The sequence below is a fragment of the Carassius gibelio genome, chromosome B3, assembly GCF_023724105.1.
Source record: "Carassius gibelio isolate Cgi1373 ecotype wild population from Czech Republic chromosome B3, carGib1.2-hapl.c, whole genome shotgun sequence".
NCBI lineage: Eukaryota > Metazoa > Chordata > Actinopteri > Cypriniformes > Cyprinidae > Carassius > Carassius gibelio.
In genome coordinates, this window is record NC_068398.1 from 50,229,354 (window position 1) to 50,249,894 (window position 20,541).

The 20,541-nt window shown below is 35.7% G+C and overlaps 2 protein-coding genes and 1 long non-coding RNA gene across 4 annotated transcripts in view; all 3 read left to right on the forward strand.

Annotated features, from left to right (window-relative positions):
- The window catches only part of LOC127952444 (gastrula zinc finger protein XlCGF8.2DB-like), a 229,698-nt gene that overhangs the window by 183,891 nt on the left and 25,266 nt on the right, over positions 1-20,541 (forward strand). The window lies entirely within an intron of this gene.
- On the forward strand, positions 1,114-8,122 carry LOC127952452 (uncharacterized). Its single transcript, XR_008152951.1, has 3 exons — positions 1,114-1,496; positions 4,968-5,539; positions 6,429-8,122. It is a non-coding gene; the product is annotated as an uncharacterized LOC127952452 (long non-coding RNA).
- LOC127952447 (gastrula zinc finger protein XlCGF8.2DB) lies at positions 12,765-19,771 on the forward strand. 2 transcript variants are annotated; one of them, XM_052550907.1, is made up of 3 exons: positions 12,765-12,844; positions 13,026-13,110; positions 18,431-19,771. In XM_052550907.1, exons 2-3 carry the CDS (start codon positions 13,026-13,028, stop codon positions 19,351-19,353), a joined length of 1,008 nt encoding a protein of 335 aa, XP_052406867.1. In that variant the 5' UTR covers positions 12,765-12,844; the 3' UTR covers positions 19,354-19,771. The 2 variants fall into 2 exon arrangements, with proteins under 2 accessions (XP_052406867.1, XP_052406866.1); XM_052550906.1 differs by lacking the exon at positions 12,765-12,844 and having other exon boundaries at positions 12,862-13,110.

Genomic DNA, 20,541 nt, shown 5'->3' on the forward strand with positions numbered 1-20,541 from the left:
GTTTAAATCGACAAGTGGCAAGGCTTAAAAACATATGAAAATGATCATCTTTCGTGACCACAAGCAGCAGTGGCCTGTCAACTGTCCTAAGTGTCTTTTTAGGCTGTCCTTGGCCAGACGGTTGAGATCGCCCGGGGGCCCCCCTCAACCGTGGGCCCCTATAATAGTCACCACCTTTCACTCCATTAGCGATGGCCTTGATCGCGTGTGTGCCCCTTTGTGGCTTCACTAGTTGTTTTTTTTTGTTGTTGTTTTTTTTTGCCGTAGCATCACCTGAGCTTTCTAATGCCATTTTTAGTGACACTTGATTCAAATTCCCCTGTCTACCTGCACAGATATCAACTGTGTAACAGAGTTGTAGGTTGCCAGCTTGAGGTCACAAATGGGTTAAAAATTGTATGATGTATCTATTGTGTGAGTAGGATGAGTTTCATACAAGATCTGGCAACTGGACAACCTTGGAACAATGTATTGATGTGATTATTCATATAACGAGTATGGGAGCGGGGTGGGAGATGGGTGTGAAATTGGTATGGATAGCATAGATGCAAAAAAAGAGCAACACTTAACAGTAATGTCAGATTCAAAAGATGGAAATATTGTTTGCTCCTGTCAGGACCTTTGCTCTGTACCTGGATTACTCTCTTGTCTTGCCCTCCTGAATATGTCACGGTAGGAAATCCATTGTTTTCTCCGTGTCATGTTTTGCGTTTGTATTTGTACTCTCGTAGTCTCCATGTGCTCGTTTGGTTGATTGTTGTCACCTGTGTGTTGATTGTCTCGCTCCAGCTGATCCTCATCTCCACTCAGCTACAAATACTCACCCATCTCTCTGTCTGTTGTCAGATCCTCATTCATGTCACAGCTTCCCAAGTTGGATTACCGTCTCCCGTGTTCGTGTTCTGGATTGTGTTCGTGTTGTCGTCTTCGTGTGAGTGTTCCGGTCTGTTCCTGGTTTCATCCATTGACCGTCTTCACATTCACCACCGACTTCACCATCCAGCACTTCTCACGCCACCGTAGACCTTCTTTCACCATTGCCTACATTCTGGACTCGGTTATCAATAAACTTCTTCTGATTGCCTGCATTTGCTTCCTCCTCTTTTACGAGCCATCACAGAATATCATACGCTGTCGACTGATCTCCGCCTGTTTATTGGACTGCCTTTGTCTTGTCTTCAATACTCCTGTTCACCATTGTTTGACTTCTGTCCATTTATGATCATTTCTTTTATTAAAGCTTGCAAGTGGATCTGCATGTCTCCCGTCTCTGTCATCTGGTTCCTCATTTATGAGTTTAGACTGTCGTATTTATTTTTTATGTATGTGTGAACGATGGTTATCACATGACAGCAACAGGATATGGGTTTTTCTGCACCTTAGGTACAGTGCTAGCTTTTCTCAGACTTTATTTCCCATTTCTTGTCGAGGTGTGAAGCATTTGTCTATGTTGAAGAAGTAGAAAAACAGTCAACACAAGACAACTTGAAACAAAGGTAAGCCTTTTAAAAAGATTAGTTTTTAAAACTAATTAAAACACTGTTATTAAAACACAATTGTGTCAGTACAATATTGCATAGAATATTACTGAAGTGTTTATATAGACCATATAGTTTCTTTCACTGTAACTTCTTGACAAGTAAATGGTTTTGTAAGCGTTTTGTTTTTTAATTATTTTTACTCCTGTTCATTCTGACTTTAAATTATTTAGCATAACAAGTGCAGTCAGAAATATTTATTTGGGGTTTATATTGTTTTCATAAAGTTTTTATTTTAATCAGATCTTTCTGTAGGATTTTCTAGAATTGTAGAACTTTGTATAGTTTATTTCCTTCTCTAAAGAAACAAAAAGCAAACAATCAAACATCAATGAGTCTAGTCTCAGTTTGCAATATGTATACAGTATTTTAATTAGCATTAGAGGGTTAAAATGTAGCTGCAAACAGCTGTTAGCACCACCACCCTTGTGACAACAGGAAAAGAGTGAACAGCGAGGACATGCATTTAACACTGACAGTCTGGTTGTTGAGCAGAGCAATGAAAGGGTTTGTTTAATACATTTTAATCTTGCATTTGTAGCAACACGGTGTCACACAACTGAAATGGTGTAGAGATGACTACACCACCATAGGCTTACACCCAGGGAAAGTCCATGCATGAGAGACGTGACTTACCCATATAAAACATTTCACAGTCAAGAATAGTCTCATCAACAGTTTTCCAGTTAAATACCCACAGTTACAATGAGACCGTAATAAAACTTTACCGTTAACAGAAGAGAAAAACCCCACAGCAAATCAGCGCATACAAATCCATAAAACTATTGACAAACCAAATAGAAACTAAAGCAACGACCTGAACAACCACCTGAATTTAACCCTACTCTCTGAAATCATGATTGAATTACAGTGTGGTGTTTTAAACTCAAATTATTTTACTTATAACTTCATTATAATAAGGCATTAATAATTATTTACTTCTTTGTAATGTTAATTGTAAAGCTAAATTAATTAAAAAAAAGTTGAATGTAGTTTAAATGTAGATTACTTTTTCAGAAGGGTAGCTTGTATCTTAATTTCCCTAATACTTTAATGTTTTCAGAGTAGTTTCCCCAACACTGACAGTTGTGAAATAATTATATAAAGATATATTGACAGAACAGAACATATAAACTGAATGTGTATTTATTTTTCATCATTCAAACTGACTGCTTAAGAGCTTAATATTAAAAGATTTCTTATCCTTCTTATCTAGTGGACAACCTTAGTATTACATCTTTCATCTGTCATCTAAAATGTCTGATAGTTTATCATTTGTTGTTAGGCCCCAGAGCATCATAAATTCATGACTTTCCTCAAAAATGCCTAGTTCTCCGTATGTAAAAGGTTTGAACAACACACTTTGAAAAAATATACGTTTGTCCGGGACAAGTGGAAGGGGCAAGTGAAAAGAATTTTACTTGAAAAGCCTTTATTATTATATACTGCAATTATATTTTTCCATTAGAATTATATATTTTTAATTCTTGTTTTGTTCTGATAAATTTGTTAAATTTAAAGGATTTGTTGTGAAAGTGAAGGGAACAAAAACAATCCTGTTGGTACATTTATAACATTATTAGGCCAGCGGTTATTCTTTCTAAATGTAATAAAATGCAACTTATACATTATACAACTTATACATTAGTGAAGGCGGAGTGTGTTTCTGGTATCAGTTCGCGCGGAGGGGAAGTTGTTGCTGCTCACAGACTCTGCTGCGAGTGAGAGATGTTTCACCCGATAAAATGAAGACTACCGCCCAAACACAAGCACAGCACATCCACCAAAAATCAACCTGCAGCAATGCTTACTTTTGTAGGTCGCATGGCAGTAAATAATACGATGATATGACCATGCAGTCAATACAGATATTTAATAAAAACATTAAAAACAAGCAGGGCTGTAACATAACCCATTAAAAAGCCAGGTCTATACCGGACACGAGTGGAGCGAAACAACTAAATACAGCAGAACACAGTGATGGAGGCACTGGACACGATCCCCATCAGTGAACTGATGCTCGTTCTGTTTATGATGAAATGTTCTGACACTGTGTTCAGATGATTTGACACTATAGTGTGATGTCATCGAGTTTAGACACACTTTTAGCGCGGCGGGCCGCACAGACAACTGTCATCCAGTGTAGACACAGACAGTGTCTGCTCTATTTACAAATAAGTTACATAAGAAAAAAAACCTAAACCAGCGGCATAACCAGACGGAAATATAAACTAGAAAATATATTTATACTTGCTCTGTCCTTCGTCCATGACATTGACTCACTGCCAGTTGTAATCTGAACAGCTCTTAACACCTAGTGGATGTCAGATTACAACGTAAACCACAATTTCTTTTGAATAATATAACACAAAATTCATGTAAAATAAATAATACTGCACACCTTTTAAATGTGTCAAATCTAAAATATGGTTTAATACCATGTAGGTTAGAGAAAATATACAGGCACAGGCTTGACTTTTATCCTGCTTGAGAAATGCACATAACTTCATAAGTACCAAACTTTCATCTGTGAATATTAAATATATTTTCACCGACTGCAGCTGTCAAATGTAGCTGGCCCGCTTTGCCCAAGGTTTTCATCGGGCCAAAAAACCCTGGCCGTTGGCCCCGAGGAAGCCCTGGCGAGACACGATCAAGCCCCGGAAGTGACAGTGGAAACGCGACTAGCCCTGGCACGCACTAGCACGCCCTGTTTCAGCTCGATAGTGGAAACACGGCTAATGGTTCACTCATTAAGACAGTGACTTGTCACCACCTACTGGTGGTTTAATTTCATATTTAAAAGTGTCATTGCATTTTTCCAACATTTCATATTTGTATGTCAAAAAAGTAAAACATTAATAACATTATTTATGCATTTGGACGGATGGAGTTTGTTGATACTGATTTCATTTGAATAGTAAAAACCATATAGTGTCTTATTATTCTAACTTGATGTATTGGTCACATGTAATTTTTTGTTGTAAATAGAGATATGTACATTTAATCAGTTTAGGGAAATATTGTCATTCATAGAGTTAAAAAATGTAACAGCAATCAATTTAAGGAAAATATCAAAAATATGCAGATTAAAGTTATACCTGATACAGCACTGATGAGACTGCCTCAGAATAAATTACATTTGTGCCAAAAAAAAACCCACTTTTTTTTTCCCTCGGACAAGTATCATTTTACTCTGACAAGTGAAGGATTGATTTACTTAATGTTGAGCTTAATGTCAAAGGAAAAAAAATCACAAAGTCCCCTAGTGACTCTGGTCCTAATAAGCTAATTTAACACAAACACAAAGGCATGCATCTAAATTTGTTGTTGTTCTGCAGTGTGTTCATTATTTGTGTAAACAAATTATGTAATAATAATTATTCATTCTACTCACATGAAAAGTAATTCAAATTTTCTTCATTGTAGGGGGATCTGTGCACCATACAAAGATCTTGCAGAATTCGACTACAACATCATCAAACTTCCCTCAGAAGATGGCTAGTCTTTTAATAAAGGAATGTCTTGCATTTCTGAAACGGAGTAATGTTTTCATCCAATTTCCATTGAGTGCTTTACTATATGGATTAGAGGCATTGGTTGAAATCCACTTTTCATGCCCGTGCAATGTTAAGATGAACAATTGTTTAGCACTGGCAATGTTCTTGGGACCTTTTTTGTTCATATTTGCAATGATGTTCATGTTTTATCGGCCTTTTAAACATGGGTATTGTCATTGTGCTAAGAAAGCAAATGGTGAAACCGAAGATGAAACTCGGCAGAGCTGTCCTAAATCTTTTGGATATTGTCTGATTGCACCTGTAATGTGGGTCATCATCTTGTTTCTTGATGGAGATTATTATGCTTGTGGTCGTACAGACTGGAATGGACATTATGTTTTTGATGAGAAGCTCAACAGGTCTTGGTGTAAACCTACTGAGGAGATGCGAAATGAGACAGAGCTACGCAGTTTGACTAGCTATAATCTTCATTATTCTCGGGTAAATATCATATCTACCATATGAGCTTCTTCTGTTACTCTAATATCATAATATAAATGTTAAATTAGTTCCCTCTTGACCTCACAATATGTCAGAGAGGGGAAAACGTTGTTTTGTTTCATTAGCATATTTTATGTGAGAAAAATATATTTGTAGACATGTGTATGTTTCATATGTGTCAATTAAGTGAAATTAAAAAAAAAAACAATACACAAACTTAACCCTTTAATACGTACAATCACACCAGTGTGATCAATCTAGCTCATCCCTGAAGTGTACGATCTGAGCCAGATCAGACATATTATCAGTCATATTATTACAACTATTTAGTGTTTTCAACCATATGGTTTATTTTAAGTTTCATACATTTAAATACACATAAGTACTATCAAAACAATATATTTATAGTTTGTAAAATACACGCCAATGTCTATGGAAGCGGCAATAGTGGTCTTTACAAATATAATCTGACGACATTTTTTATTGATATCATATACACATTGAGCAGGTAATTATAAAGTTATCTCTTCTCGCAGTTTACCTGAGACTGACTTAAGGCCCAATCCAAATTTTTATTTATACCCCTTCAGCTACTCCATACGTCTACCCCTTCTACAAAGTGTCAAGGGGTAGGGGTGAAAATATACTAATGTCCCCTAATAATTGGGACACCACATGTCATCTAGCTCTTACAATACACACACCTATACTGGTGTGCATATGATCCTTTAATTACAGTTCTATATTATTGCACTGCTTACTGACACACACACACACACACACACACACATACATATTAGAGATCGCACAGCAGCCAGGAGCAGAGAAGCTAGATTTTTTCTTAATATATTGTTTGTCTCTCTCTCTCTCTTTTCTCTCTCTCTCTCAGTATATAGGTTACATCTTGATGATTATCCTTGGTATTGTGCTGGTAATCACAGTGGGTGTTAATGACTGCTGCATAACTGGAAAATGTGACTGCTGCCGAAGTTTGATATTAAGAAAGTGTGGAGGATCAGATCCAGAGCAGGGGAGTCCGAGAAGTACTGAAACAGGGAATCCAAGCTCTGTGGTTAGACCTACGGAACAGAACGTGATCCCAATGGAGGGCTTAAGCTCTGACCAATCCCACAAGCCCAGAACCTCTAGCGACGTCCCTGATCCTGAGACAGAGAATAGACAAGGTGAAGGACCGGCTGAATCAACAGAGGCTGAGCCTTTTATCAAAAAAAATTTTTTCCATTAAATTTCTGCCTGTGTCCTTCTATCTGCGGCACATATATTCTATTTAGAAATTTAAGGGACAAAGTCTTATGGTAAAAACTCGATATAATTGCCTTAATAACATAATGTTACAATTATGTGTGTTGGTAATATATATTTCTCCTATATACATTTTATGCTATTTCTGAGTGTCATATATACACGCACACAGACACCCTTCCACAGTCCTTTAAAGATCCAAATCCTACACACACTGATTGCACATTGTATTTAAGCACAGGCACACATTTTTCCATTCATTTACATTGTTTCCACACACATACACAATAATGTTTTGATTTGTCATGTTTATGTTGCTCTGTTTAATTATACTGAATGGCCCTTACGTAAAAGTAGTATACTTGGTTTATTTTACTAAGTATACTTAAGTAAAGTTCAAGTATAACTTTTAAGTATACTTTATGTGGCACGTATACAAATATCAGTGTTCTAGTAGTATATTTGTAAGTGTACTGTTTCAAAACTCCTTGGGACTAAATTGTCCCACTTTCTAAGTATATTTTTAAGTATAAGAGTAGTAAACTTTGAGAACACAACTAGTTTACCTATGTTTGTAGTTTGTACTGTAGTTATATTAAAAGTGAACTTATAGGTTTAATGATAGTTTACTAATTAAATACTTTGTACACTTTGAAGTATATATAGTCTCAGTAAACTACAAGTTTAGTAGTTTTTACTGCAAGTGTACTCATTAGTTTTGTGAATTTTGAATTTTACATCATACATCCAAAACATCCAAAGAACAGGGTATCTGCTTGTAAACAAATACATTTTATTCTAGCTTCATGCATTATTTTTTTTAAACAGAGAAATAACATTTTGAACAAAAAGCTGAAAAAGACTATGAATTGGATTCAGAATGATAGTTAAAACGTAGATGGAGTCGATCAACACCTCAAAGCTTGACTGTAATTATTACCTCTTCATCGGTCGACATTTTATTCCATAACGTTATAGTTTGGATGCTGTTTTATGTCATATGATCATGTTAGATTACATTTACTAACATTTGTTAGTATGTTTTAGTTTATTCTTCTTTATTTGTGTTTTTTTGGAAATTCTGTGCAGAAGATGTGTACTAGCGCCCTCTATCATCCTTATATAAGTAGTTTTTTTGTTTTTTTTTTTTGGTGTCCTTTTGGAGTTTCTAAGTGTCCTTTTTTGGAAAGAAATGAAGTTTACCTTGCAAAAAAGCTTGCAACATGTTTTACAGCTTTACAGCTTTTTTTAAATATCAACTTTCAATCTTTTGGTTTACTTTGCTGAATATAACAAATGATGACAAAATAAACATTTGAAACAAGATAAATGGTCTATGCGTAATTTTATGAAGTGTGCGATTAATTGTGACTTTTTCATGGTTCAGTTTGTTTCACGGTTTTAGAGTCATGGTTTTGGTACGGTTCGGTATGCACTAAGTTTATGAAAAACTATACTATACTAACTATACTAAGTACTAGCAACAGCACAAATAAATATAATAAATAAACAAATAAATTAAACTTTTTTTAGGGAGGTCTAGCATTACCCATACAGAAAGGTAATATAAATAAAGGTAATATATTCATATATATGTTAAACACACAAAAATATATTAAATATCTCTCTATCTATCATCTATCAAAGAGGGAATAATTTAAGATTTTAAAGGGAATTTGAACAGAATCACTGTTTCACGGCTGATCACTGAGACACCCTGCGATTCACTGAACGAGCCGTTTAACATCAAATCTGTGCTGGATATTAATATCCAAACTATAGTGAAACACTATCAATTAGCACAGTAACAAGATTGGCAGTTTAAGACATTAACTTATAAGCAGAAAACACAAGATACTTCTCTTTTCAATATGAATAAGGCTTTATTAGATAAATCTAAGACATATAAACTAATCTAACACATAAGCACACGCACTCACACATTCACACAAGTTGCAGGAAGATAGAACGTTAGGGAAGAATGAGTTTAAGATAATGAAAATGTGAAATCCCAAATTTCCAGCAATACTGGAAATTGCATAGACATGAACATCTATCAATCACTTAAGTAACCCTCGCATTGAGTTCCTCAATGAGGTTAAAATTATATTAGATACACCGGTAAAGGTCAGTGTCTGGAAGTTACTTGCGTCTCCTGTGTAAAGGGAGTTCTCTTTGTTGTTGTTGAAAGGGGTATCCCGATGTCGCTGATTGGCTGGAAGTTCAGTAGGCTGGGCATTGGCTGATGATGCAGAGTTGTTGGCTGGTTGAAGTTGAACGGGCACTCGAGGTCAGACTCTGAGACACGACGTTACAAACTTAACTCAGAACACAAAACACTCAAATGAAAAGAAAAGAACAGAAGTAAAGTTTGATGAGACTAGGTGCTGTTCCTTCTCATCGTGGCTAAGTAGCAGTAGGCGTGCAGGTCGAAGCACGCTGGAACTGCGCTCAAAGAACACTAAAATTCATGACTAAAAGCAAAGCTGAAAGCAAAAAGCTAAATTTGATGGTGTCCTGAGTATTTAAACTGGCCTTTTGGCCACACCTCAAATGTTGTCTTGACCAATTAGATATAGTCTTTGCTCTGGGTATCATAAATCATATGTTATCTTATCAAGCACGTGGTCCAAATTTTCCCAGTCTTGCAGGGTATAATTTTGGACATGATTCCTATAGCAAGAAAACCAATACATTTGACAAATAACTGATGGTCACAAACGTTTCAAGCAACCAGACTGAAACACATAAATGAAAACATTAACTGTAACCATGTGAAATTAAAGGCAACAACTGCATAGTTCTACAATCCAAACAACACAATCAACACATATTCAATAAGATGTTTCTTAATCAGCATTCAGTATTTTACTTTTTAAATTTGGTTTTAAATAATAAAAAAGTCTTTACCAGTGAGACTATTCCAAAATGTTAAAATCAAATAATGTTGGTTCAAATAAAACAAAGATGCAAAGTGTTTCATTCATCCAATTAAAAAAAAACTAGGGTAATGATTCACTTCTATATATTTTTTTTACTTGAGCCAATGAAAAATAAATAACTATTGTCTCAAGTTAAAAAATATAGATGTGAATCTCGCGCAGATTCAGTGAGAGCTGGAAAGGAGCTCTTATTTTGTTCAGTCGGCAGTTCGCTTCCTGCTATTTGTGCCTCAGTCATGTAGCTTTGCACTTCCAGTGCTGAACGGATGCCCGTGTCCGGCGCACAGATTTCGAAATACTTCCACACAAATGACATGATAGCGAATGATTACAATGTAGTCTGTGCACTCGGGCGCACTTCCGGAAAAATCGGCCGATTGCTGACTGATATTTTAAGCCAAAACCGTCCGGTTCAGATTTATGGCCGGTCAACCGGCGCATCCCTATATATAAACATGATAGTCAAATGTGTGGGTTACATATAAATGAACATGAAGTTAAGCAATGGACTGATATTCATTTATAAGTCTCTTTAAGTTATTTTGGTCCATCTACATCTATTAAAGACAGTTCCTGTGCCATTCTCTGACATAAGGATGTTCTGTGGAAACCAGAGATTAAAAGGTCCCCTTAATAATCTGCTAGGTGGGGGTAAGTCAATCCAAGGATATTTGTGGGGGGGGGTGTCTGCGGTCTTGGGTGACGGGATGGGGGGCTTATGATATTAGACTTCGTAGCCTATAATAAAAGATAATGAATTTCAAACCATAACTAAACACATTTTTATTCAAAGATCAACCGTCTGTCATTACTCTTTAGTCTGCCACAAGAAACAACAACATTAAAATCATGAACTCAAATGTCATTGTAAAAAAAAAATACAATGACTGTAATAACAGTGCGTAAATCAGACCATTCTGTAACACTAACACTAATGAGCTTAAACTTATTTTTTGTACGCGGTGCCTCGAACTGTCAATCACTCCTGCAGCCAATGAGCAGCCGGCGTGGGCTGGTTGCAGGACGACTCAACCTCCGCAGACAGTTTTTAATGTTTATCAGACAATAACTACTCAAGATTTTGCTTTAGTATAATTTTCGGGACAATTAGGGCCAGATTCGGAATTCGGGACAGTTTAGATTTCGGGAATGTCCCGAATTTTTCGGGACGTCTGGTCACCCTACCTGAAAGAGCTACTGCATTCATTAGCTTGCGTCTGACCTGCAGCGATATCATTCAAGCTTGCGTGGGATGTCAGCAAGCGAGTTATCTGATTCTGACATAGTTGTATTAGTACTCAGAGTTTGAAACCAAGAAATCATACTTTATTTGACCCTCTAACTTTAACACTCACTATTCTAATTCTATTCTTAAAAAAAAATCTAACTACCTTTCTAATCTTTTTATATTCCATTTTCTTTTCATTTATTATGCAATTGTTTGTGTGTGTGTGTGTGTTTGTGTGTGTGTGTGTGTGTGTGTGTGTGTGTGTGTGTGTGTGTGTGTGTGTGTGTGTAAATACTTCTAACGGTAGCTTGCTTTATTCTTTTTTATTCTATTTGTTTTCTTTATATTATATTATTTAAAAGCCCTGGCTATGTGTACTGTTGTTTAAGATAACTGAGACTTGTTATAGCACTTATATATCATTGCTCTTTTTGTTGTTTTTGATTGCTTTCACTGTCCTCATCTGTAAGTCGCTTTGGATAAAAGAGTCTGCTAAATGAATAAATGTAAATGTAAATGTAAATAATGTAGTACCAACTGACTCTCATATATATTTTACAGCATAAGATGTGAATTTTTTTTTTCTTGAGAAAATCTGGCTTGTACTGTACCTGATATGTATCCAATATAATTGATATTCACTTGTTAAGTCTGACGTCACGTAGCACCGTTTCCGTGACCAAATGCTCAGATACCACGAGAAAACAACAAAAGGTGCTAATATAAACTCACGATGTGATATAATACTAGCGAAAAAAGTTATAATCCTAACCTTTAACTCCATACCGAAGTACCAGATAGCCAGACAATGTAAATATAAATATAAAAAAATATATATATACAAATTATTTGTGTTTGGGACACTGAGCACAGAGACTGTAGTGTACACAAGTTTGAAAGCATTTATCTTAAATTATTTATATGAATAAACAGTGCTCATAAATGGTGCTGAGGTCGTATTCTCAAGTAAAGCCAGTTGAGGCTTGGACCCGGAAACAGTGCTTCTTACGTCATCACTTAACAACCGAATTGAATCGAATCAATATTTTCTCATTTCACACAGGTGTGTTTTGTTTTTGTTTGTGTGCAAAATTTTAATAAATAAATAGGTAATGCAATTCTTAGAATTAAGAGAATTTATCAGTTGACCTTCTCAGCCAATGAGCATTAAGCTTTTTCATCAGTCAGTCATTTCCCATCATACTTTTGATCAACGCAGTCAGTGGAGAGCAACTCCGCTTAACTGTACAATCCTGTTTTCTATAGTAATAGCTCAAATTAACTAAATGTAATATCAGACTAACTGAAACTGTTTCACACATGAAGACTGTAACTACTCACTGGTCATTAAAAAGTCCACGCTTCCAAAGCACTGAAATTAAGTACAACGATAATAAAATACCAATACACACAAAATTATGAAGTTGGGACAAAAACCTAAAAATACACATTTAAATTGTGAAGCCATGAAAAGTACAACATATAAACATTACTCCCATGAATAATAAATAAATTAGTACATGAATAATTCTACCAGGTAAATCTGCAAGTATTGATCATACTAATATTGTTAGAACACAACTGCAATTATAAACAAATATAGCTTATATGCCATTGCACAATTAATAACATCACAACATGTTAATGCATCAAACAAAAATATAACAATTAAATGGTTCTAATTGTGTCTGATTGCACACAATTAGCCAACATGTATTTAAACAAGAATTCAACTATGAATGTTTTTTTTTAATCTGTGTGTGTATTTTTGAAATGTTTGGCGTGTGAACAGGACTTTTATTTTGGTACAGCGTTGTGACGTCATAAGGCAGCGTTGAGCTCCTGCATCTGTTGTGACTGGGCTGAATAAAGGTTTGCCTATTTAAACATTTACAGTTTTTACGTGAATGCAAAAGTTGGGACTGTTTAATAGTTTTTACAAGCGATGTGAAGTTGGCTCATTAATATTTATTGTAACATTTTAGCGCTTTATTTACCGATTATGTGCTCGTTATTTTGACGTCTGTGTGTTTTTGGACTCACTGTTATAAAGATGGCGTTTATTAAAGAGGAGAGTGAAGATGTGAAGATTGAAGAAACATTGAGAGTCAAACAAGAAGATACTGAGGAACAAACAGGTTGGTTTTCATTATCATTCAATGCTTATTAAAATGACAAGCTTTACAGAAAAATGCATCATATTTAAATTTTAATTTATATTTTATCATATTCAAAGCTGTCAAATACTTGAGGAAATTTTACTTAATTACTGTACTCGTTAGTTTTGAGTAATGTGTATTTAACGGTAGTACAATTTAAATGTAAACTTGAAATATGTCCCAGTGAATTTACACACAATTGTTATTTTGGTTGCAATGATTTATTATTATTATTATTATTATTATTATTTTATTTTTGCATTAAATTAAATGTTAAAACTCAAACATTGTTTAAATGAACTGTTTTCACTGAACAAGGTTAAATTAATTGTAAATCATGTTTCGTGTTATTCTTACCAGGGAGAGAATATGTGGTATTATGACATATTGAGTAATAATTATGACTGTCAGCAAAATGTTTTTAATAATAATTACATGATTTGCTCATGAATTAATCACAAATAATTACATACAAATAATTGTGAAGGAAAAAAAACTAAAATATTTAAAGTTAATTAAAAGTGTCCTTTTCTCCAAACTTATTCTTGTATTCTTTCTACATGTTTCTGGCTTATGCATCACATCTGGTTCAATAACAGGATAGTCCACCCCAAAATGTAATTTTCTCATCGTTTATTCACTGGATTACATGACCGTCTCAGGATTACATGACTTTCTTTCTTCAGATGAACACATACAAAGACTTAATTCAAGTGCACGCGAATCACCCCCTTTTTTGACATTTTATTACATGATTGTTTAACTCATCACAATTTAATTGCAGTTTTTCATTTTATGAAATAAATCAAGTAGCCTAGATCAGTCAGCTGTCAAAGATTTTTTTTAGTCTGCCTAGAATTCACTGAACAAGCATTCTTCTTGTGCATTTGCTTCTCTGTGTATTGATGCCAAATGTACCGCAGCTGCTTCTCAGATATGTAGGAGACAGGAAAAAGTCTCTCACATGACCTTTCACATATGGAGAGGAGTAACTGCTATACTGCAATGCACTCTGGCATCAATTTAGATGAATATGTGCTATGTGTGTGCAGAAAAAGCAGAAATATGTTTTATTTATGTACACTCACGATAACACCAAAAGGTTGTGCTTTTGTAAAATACAGAAAATAAACAAGAAGTGCTTTCCGCTTTCTCGTGCAGTCTTCGTGAAATGGAGTGCATCACTGCAGTGAACTGCTACTTGCATACTATTTATACGCAGAAATGGAATTTGGCATGCATATATGTAATTGGTAGGTTTAGGGCTTCGGGGTAGGTGCATATAATACATATTTTTTTTTGCTGTGCACTGTGTATCATATGCATGTTAAACACCTACGCCAAAGTAATTTTCTGTGTATAAATGGCACATTAAATACAAATACATATTGTGCTTGACATGAGAATGAAATCTATGGAAATCTTGAAATTACTATTAAATTAACCAATTCAAATAAAAAAATTGTCTTATGAAGTCCATATGAAAAGTTGCATTTCTCCAGTAAAGGCGAGTCAGCATCTGCATTTGGCAATTTATTAAAAAATAATTTAAATGTTTTCTTTTTTTTTTTTTGGCGCAAATGCTCTTAAACTTTTTAACTTTATGAAGGACAATATTTTCCTAAACATTTCCTAAACTGATTAAATGTACATGTCTCCATTTACGCCAAATTCTTACATTTGATCAATACATTAAATTCCTGCAGAGGAAACACAGAAGCTATATTGAAAGTGCCATTTAGATGTATTTACTCAGACTGTTTAATGAAGATAGGTTCCATTAATTCATTTACTCAAAATTGCAAATGCATATTTAATGTTATTAGATATGTTTTTTTTTTTTTTGTTTTTTTTTTTTACATAAAAATATTAAATGTTGGAAAAATGCAATGATGCTTTTAAATATGAAAATAAACCACGAGTAGGTGGTTTCAAGTCACTGTCTTAATGAGTGAATCATTGATTCAAAATATTCGTTCAAATGGCTGAGTCATTCAATAAATGAGGCAAGTGACTGTCTTTATGAATGGCTCACTGAATCTGTGGCTTTGCTTAGATCTATTCTCATTACCGAAATGGAGCAAAATCTATCTATAATGTCTAAAATGTAATATTACTTATTTATTTAACTTAAGTTGTTTAAAATCAATCTCTCATTTACAATTGAGCTGAAAGTCAGGAAAACATCACTCCTGGTCATATGGTGTTGCATATATTGTATAGAATATTTATATATTTTTTCTACCACAGTATGTTTGTTCTTGTTTGTTTCTTTTGTGTGTGTTGTTGCGCTTATAGTTTTGATTTCTCTGAGACTGACAGACTGCACGAGCCTCAACTGATGCGACCTTGATACATAATCTGTTATTAGTCACCGTTTACACTGAAAGTAATAAAATCTGAATCATTCTCACCAAAGTTTCGGGAGCTGCTCTAGTTATTGCTTATTAAAATTTAATCGGATTGCTTGTCTGGTTGGGCAAGTAAAATTCTCATTCACTTGCCCCAAGCGTTAATGTCGAGCCCTACACAGAGGAGGAGCGAGTTCTGTGATCCTACGAACCTGGGAATGCACTGCTCACGTGGGCCAGTCACATGACTGTCTAGTGTAAATTAAATATTTACATTTTACAAAATAAGATAGGAAAATAGATGAGCTATAGTTGTGTATAATTATACATGAGTAACCATAATGTTCATTTCTTGTAGTTTTTTTTTAAGCCTCATCTTTTGATGTCTCCTTTACCTGCATTACATGCAAAAAGATGGATAATTAAAAAAAAAACAAAAAAAAACCTTCTCTGTGTTCATTTGCCCAACCCTACTGGATAGCTGACCAATCACAGCACATCTCGCTTTTCAGAATGATGACCTTTGAAAAAAAAAAAAAAAAATACACATTTCTTAAAAACAGCGTAGAGGAGAAACGATAATGTACAGTATGTGGTTCAAAGTTAAAAAAATATATATATTTTCCACAAACACATTTCATTACACCAAATACACATTTACATTTAGTCATTTAGCAGACATTTTTATCAAAAGTGTACAAGTGCTACAACGAGTCTCAGTTAGCTTAAATGCAGAACACATAGCAAGGACTATTAAATAAATAAAAAGAAAATAGAATAGAAAAAGAATAGAGCAAGCTAGTGTTAGAGGTGTTTTTTTTTATAATTTTTAAATAAATGAATGTGGATAGAATACAAAAATTAGAATAGTGAATGCTAAAGTTAGAGGGTCAAATAAAGATGGAAGAGATGTGTTTTAAGCCGATTCTTGAAGATGGCTAAGGACTCAGCTGCTCAGATTGAGTTGGGGAGGTCATTCCACCAGAAGGCAACATTTAATTTAAAAGTCCGTAAAAGTGATTTTGTGCTTCTTTGGGATGGCACAATCAAGCGACGTTCATTTGCAGAACGCAAGCTTCTTGAGTGCACATAAGTCAGAAGTAATGAATTTAGGTAAATGGGTGCAGAACCAGTGGTGGTTTTATATGCAAACATCAGTGCTTTGAATTTTATGCGAGCACCTATTGGTACTTTGTGTAATATTTTCGGCTTATTAAAAATGAATCTAGCTGCAACATTCTGGATTAATTGTAAAGTTTGATAGAACTGGCTGGAAGACCTGCCAAGAGAGCATTGCAATAGTCCAGCCTGGTCAGAATAAGAGCTTGAACAAGGAGATGTGCAGCATATTCCAAAAGAAAGGGCTTGATCATCTTAATGTTGAATAAAGCAAATCTGCAGGATCGGACAGTTTTAGCAATGTGGTCTGAGAAAGTCAGCTGATCATCAATCATTACTCCAAGGCTTCTAGCTGTTTATGAAGGAGTTATGGTTGATGTGCCTAACTTGATGGTGAAATTGTGATGAAACGATGGGTTTGCTGGAATCACAAGCAGTTCTGTCTTGGCAAGGTTGAGTTGAAGGTGATGGTCCATCATCCAGCAAGAAATGTCTGTTAGACAAGCTGAAATGCGAGCAGCTACCGTCGGATCATCAGGATGGAATGAGAGGTAGAGTTGAGTGTCATCAGCATAGCAGTTGTATGAAAAGCCATGTTTCTGAATGACAGAACCTAATGATGCCATGAAGACCGAGAAGAGAAGTGGTCCAAGAACTGAGCCCTGAGGCACCCCAGTAGTTAGATGTTGAGACTTGGACACCTCACCTCTCCAAGATACTTTGAAGGACCTATCTGATAAGTAAGACTCAAACCATTTTATGTGTGGTTCCTGAGATGCCCTTTGCCAGTACGGTTGATAGGAGGATCTGGTGGTTAACCGTGTCAAAAGCAGCGGACAGATCTAGCAGGATAAGTACTGAAGATTTGGATTCTTGCCAGTCTTAGGGCTTCAACAACTGAGAGCAAGGCCGTCTCAGTTGAATGTCCACTTCTGAAGCCAGATTGGTTGCTGTCAAGGAGGTTGTTCTGTGTGAGAAAGGCAGAGACTTGGTTGAAAACATCTCGTTCAAGTGTTTTTGCAATGAAAGGAAGAAGGGTAACTGGTCTGGTAACAGTTTAGGGGAAGGATGCAAAGTTGAAACCATTGCAGATAGTCAGGAGGATGAGAGTGAGCATAGGTTATGTTGGAAGATGACATGTGGAGGGATAAGTGTTGTGTCAGGGACCATGTTGAGGTTAAGAGTGAGGAGGAAGTGATCCGAGGTGTGCAGTGGAGTAACCAGTACATGATCAGTAGAGCAGTGTCGTGTATAAATAAGGTCTATTTGGTTGCCTGATTTCCGAGTAGCAGTAGTTGACACTCGGATGAGATCAAAAGAGACAAGCAGAGTGTGTAAATCAGCATACAGAGGTTTATCTAGGTGGATGTTGAAATCTCCAATCTCCAATAACTAGGGGAGTACCATCCTCAGGAAAGGTTGACAGCAACACATCTAATTCATCTAAAAAGTTGGTATATTAACCTTTATTATACCCGTCAGACAAAATGGAAATTGAATTCAGTTGAACACACTTTACTGTTTATCACAACAAAGGTCTTGGCAAGCGCACGACTGACAACGTATGCGATAGAGTACGAGACCAAATAATATACACAATACACAAAATAATGTTCTTTTTAGCAACATCGTATGATCCGTTTAACTAAAACATTATTCTTCCGTCAAACAATGTAGTTTCTCTGAAACGGTTTTGGTTGCATCAAAGGTGTATGTTTGGCTCAACCAATCAGAATCAAGGACTGGAACTATCCGTTTTATAATGTTTTGATAGCCCAGTTTAACTGCACAAAGAAACTGATTAACCTTGTTGTCTCTATTCACCATAGACCTCATGTCGCTGAAAGAGGAGCACATCATACCAAATGAAATGGAAAAGAAAGAAAAATATGAGACTCATCATGATTTTAAAACCGGAGAAGAATCTTTCAGTTGGCCACAGATTAAAGAGACTTTCTCACAGAAAACGGCTCATAAATCAGGAACTGAAAGTTATTTCAACCCTTTTCACTGCGAAAAGAGTTTCAATGAACATGGAAACCTTAAAGTCCACATGAAAGTTCACACTGGAGGGAAGCCTTTCACCTGCCAACAGTGTGGAGTCAGTTTCTCTCATGAAGGAAACCTTTACAGGCACATGAAAATTCACCCTGGAGACAAGCCTTACAGCTGTCCTGAGTGTGGCAAGAGTTTTGATCATAATGGAAGCCTTAAAGTGCACATGAGAGTTCACACTGGAGAGAAACCATACTCCTGTCTTCAGTGTGGAAAGAGTTTCTATAATCAGGGAAACCTTATAGTGCACATGAAAATTCACACTGGAGAGAGTCCTTTTATCTGTCAGCAATGTGGAACAAGCTTCATTCATGAAGGATTCCTTAATAGACACATGAGAATTCACTCTGGAGAGAAGCATAAAATGTGTCATCAATGTGGAAAAAGTTTCAGTCGAAAAGGAAGCCTTAACAAACACATGAGAATTCACACTGGTGAAAAGCATTACTTGTGCCATGAGTGTGGAAAAAGTTTCAATCGAATAGGAACTCTGAACAGACACATGACAATTCACACTAGAGACAAACTTTATACATGCTGTCAGTGCGGAGAGAGTTTTGAGCTACACGAAAGCCTTAAAGCCCACATTAGCGTGCACACTGGAGAGAGTCCCTTCACCTGCCAACAGTGTGGAAAAAGTTTTACTCAAAAAGGAAACCTTAAAAGGCACATGAAAAAATTACACTTCATTTGTTAAACACAAACTTGATCAACACAAGAGGATTAAATTGAGAGAACTGTTTTATGTCATCAGTGTGGAAGGAGTTTCTTGGACCGGAATCATCTAAAAATGTTATGATGTGTAGGAAGCTCAGAAGAGAAGACCAGGGGCCAGTTCAGGGGGCGAATTCTTCCCAATGGTCACTCTTTTGTGATTTTCTCGGTTGCATGAGCACATCATTTGGTCTCCAATTTATTTATTTTTTTGCACTACGGTTTAACATTCAAACTGTTCCTTTACATCAGTAGTATTATTTGTGATTTTTAATTTTGTGAACAGTAGTTCCTTTTTTGATATGTTGTAAGCCAGACTTCATGCACTTTTGCTTTCACTTTTGAATTTGTGATATTGTTGTCACATTTTAAAAGAAAAATCATTGTCACACAAAAGATAATGGTCTGTTTTGCTTAATCTACACACCTTTCACTTTGTAAGACTAAAACAAAATATTGATTCATTGTTATTCTTAATTAAAAGCACAACAACTAAAATGAATGATGAGGCATGGCATACACCACATGCTGTATTATATCACTTTTCTACTGCATGTCATTAGTAGCGCCACCTCTACGGCCGCAACTCCTGAAAAACCTTTTCATTCTGCCCCCTCAAGCTCCTGCTGGATACACTTCTCTGCCATCGACAAGAGGAATTAAACAGACAAATCGAAACGGACACTTTTTGGTTGTAAAAAAAAAAAGGTGTGCTCATTCAGAAAAGTTGTTCGATCCTTCACTTGTCTGTGCTGATTTAAATCTAGTGGTTCTGTTGTTGTATTTGTGCCGCAAGTTCAGTGACGCAGGTAGTGACTATTCTCTCAGGCCAATCCATGATCAGCGGAGTTTACACGTCAAGTTTTGGTAACGGTATAGTTCACTTCGAACCTCAACCAAGGTGGTACTAAAAAAAAGTACCAGGTACTTTACCCAGTGGACCCCCCCCCCCCCCCCAAAAGTTAACCGTATCGAACTGTACCATGCAGTGGAAATGCGCCATTATATACCGACTACTAAATTACAGAACATTTAGCAAACACTAAGGTATCATTTAGCTTAAAAAAAATTAAAGCAAGCCATCATTAAGTCCTTTCACACATACAGACTTTTCTGGAAAATCATGTATGAACAGGATCTTTTAAAAAATATCGGTAAATTCGTTCCGGCA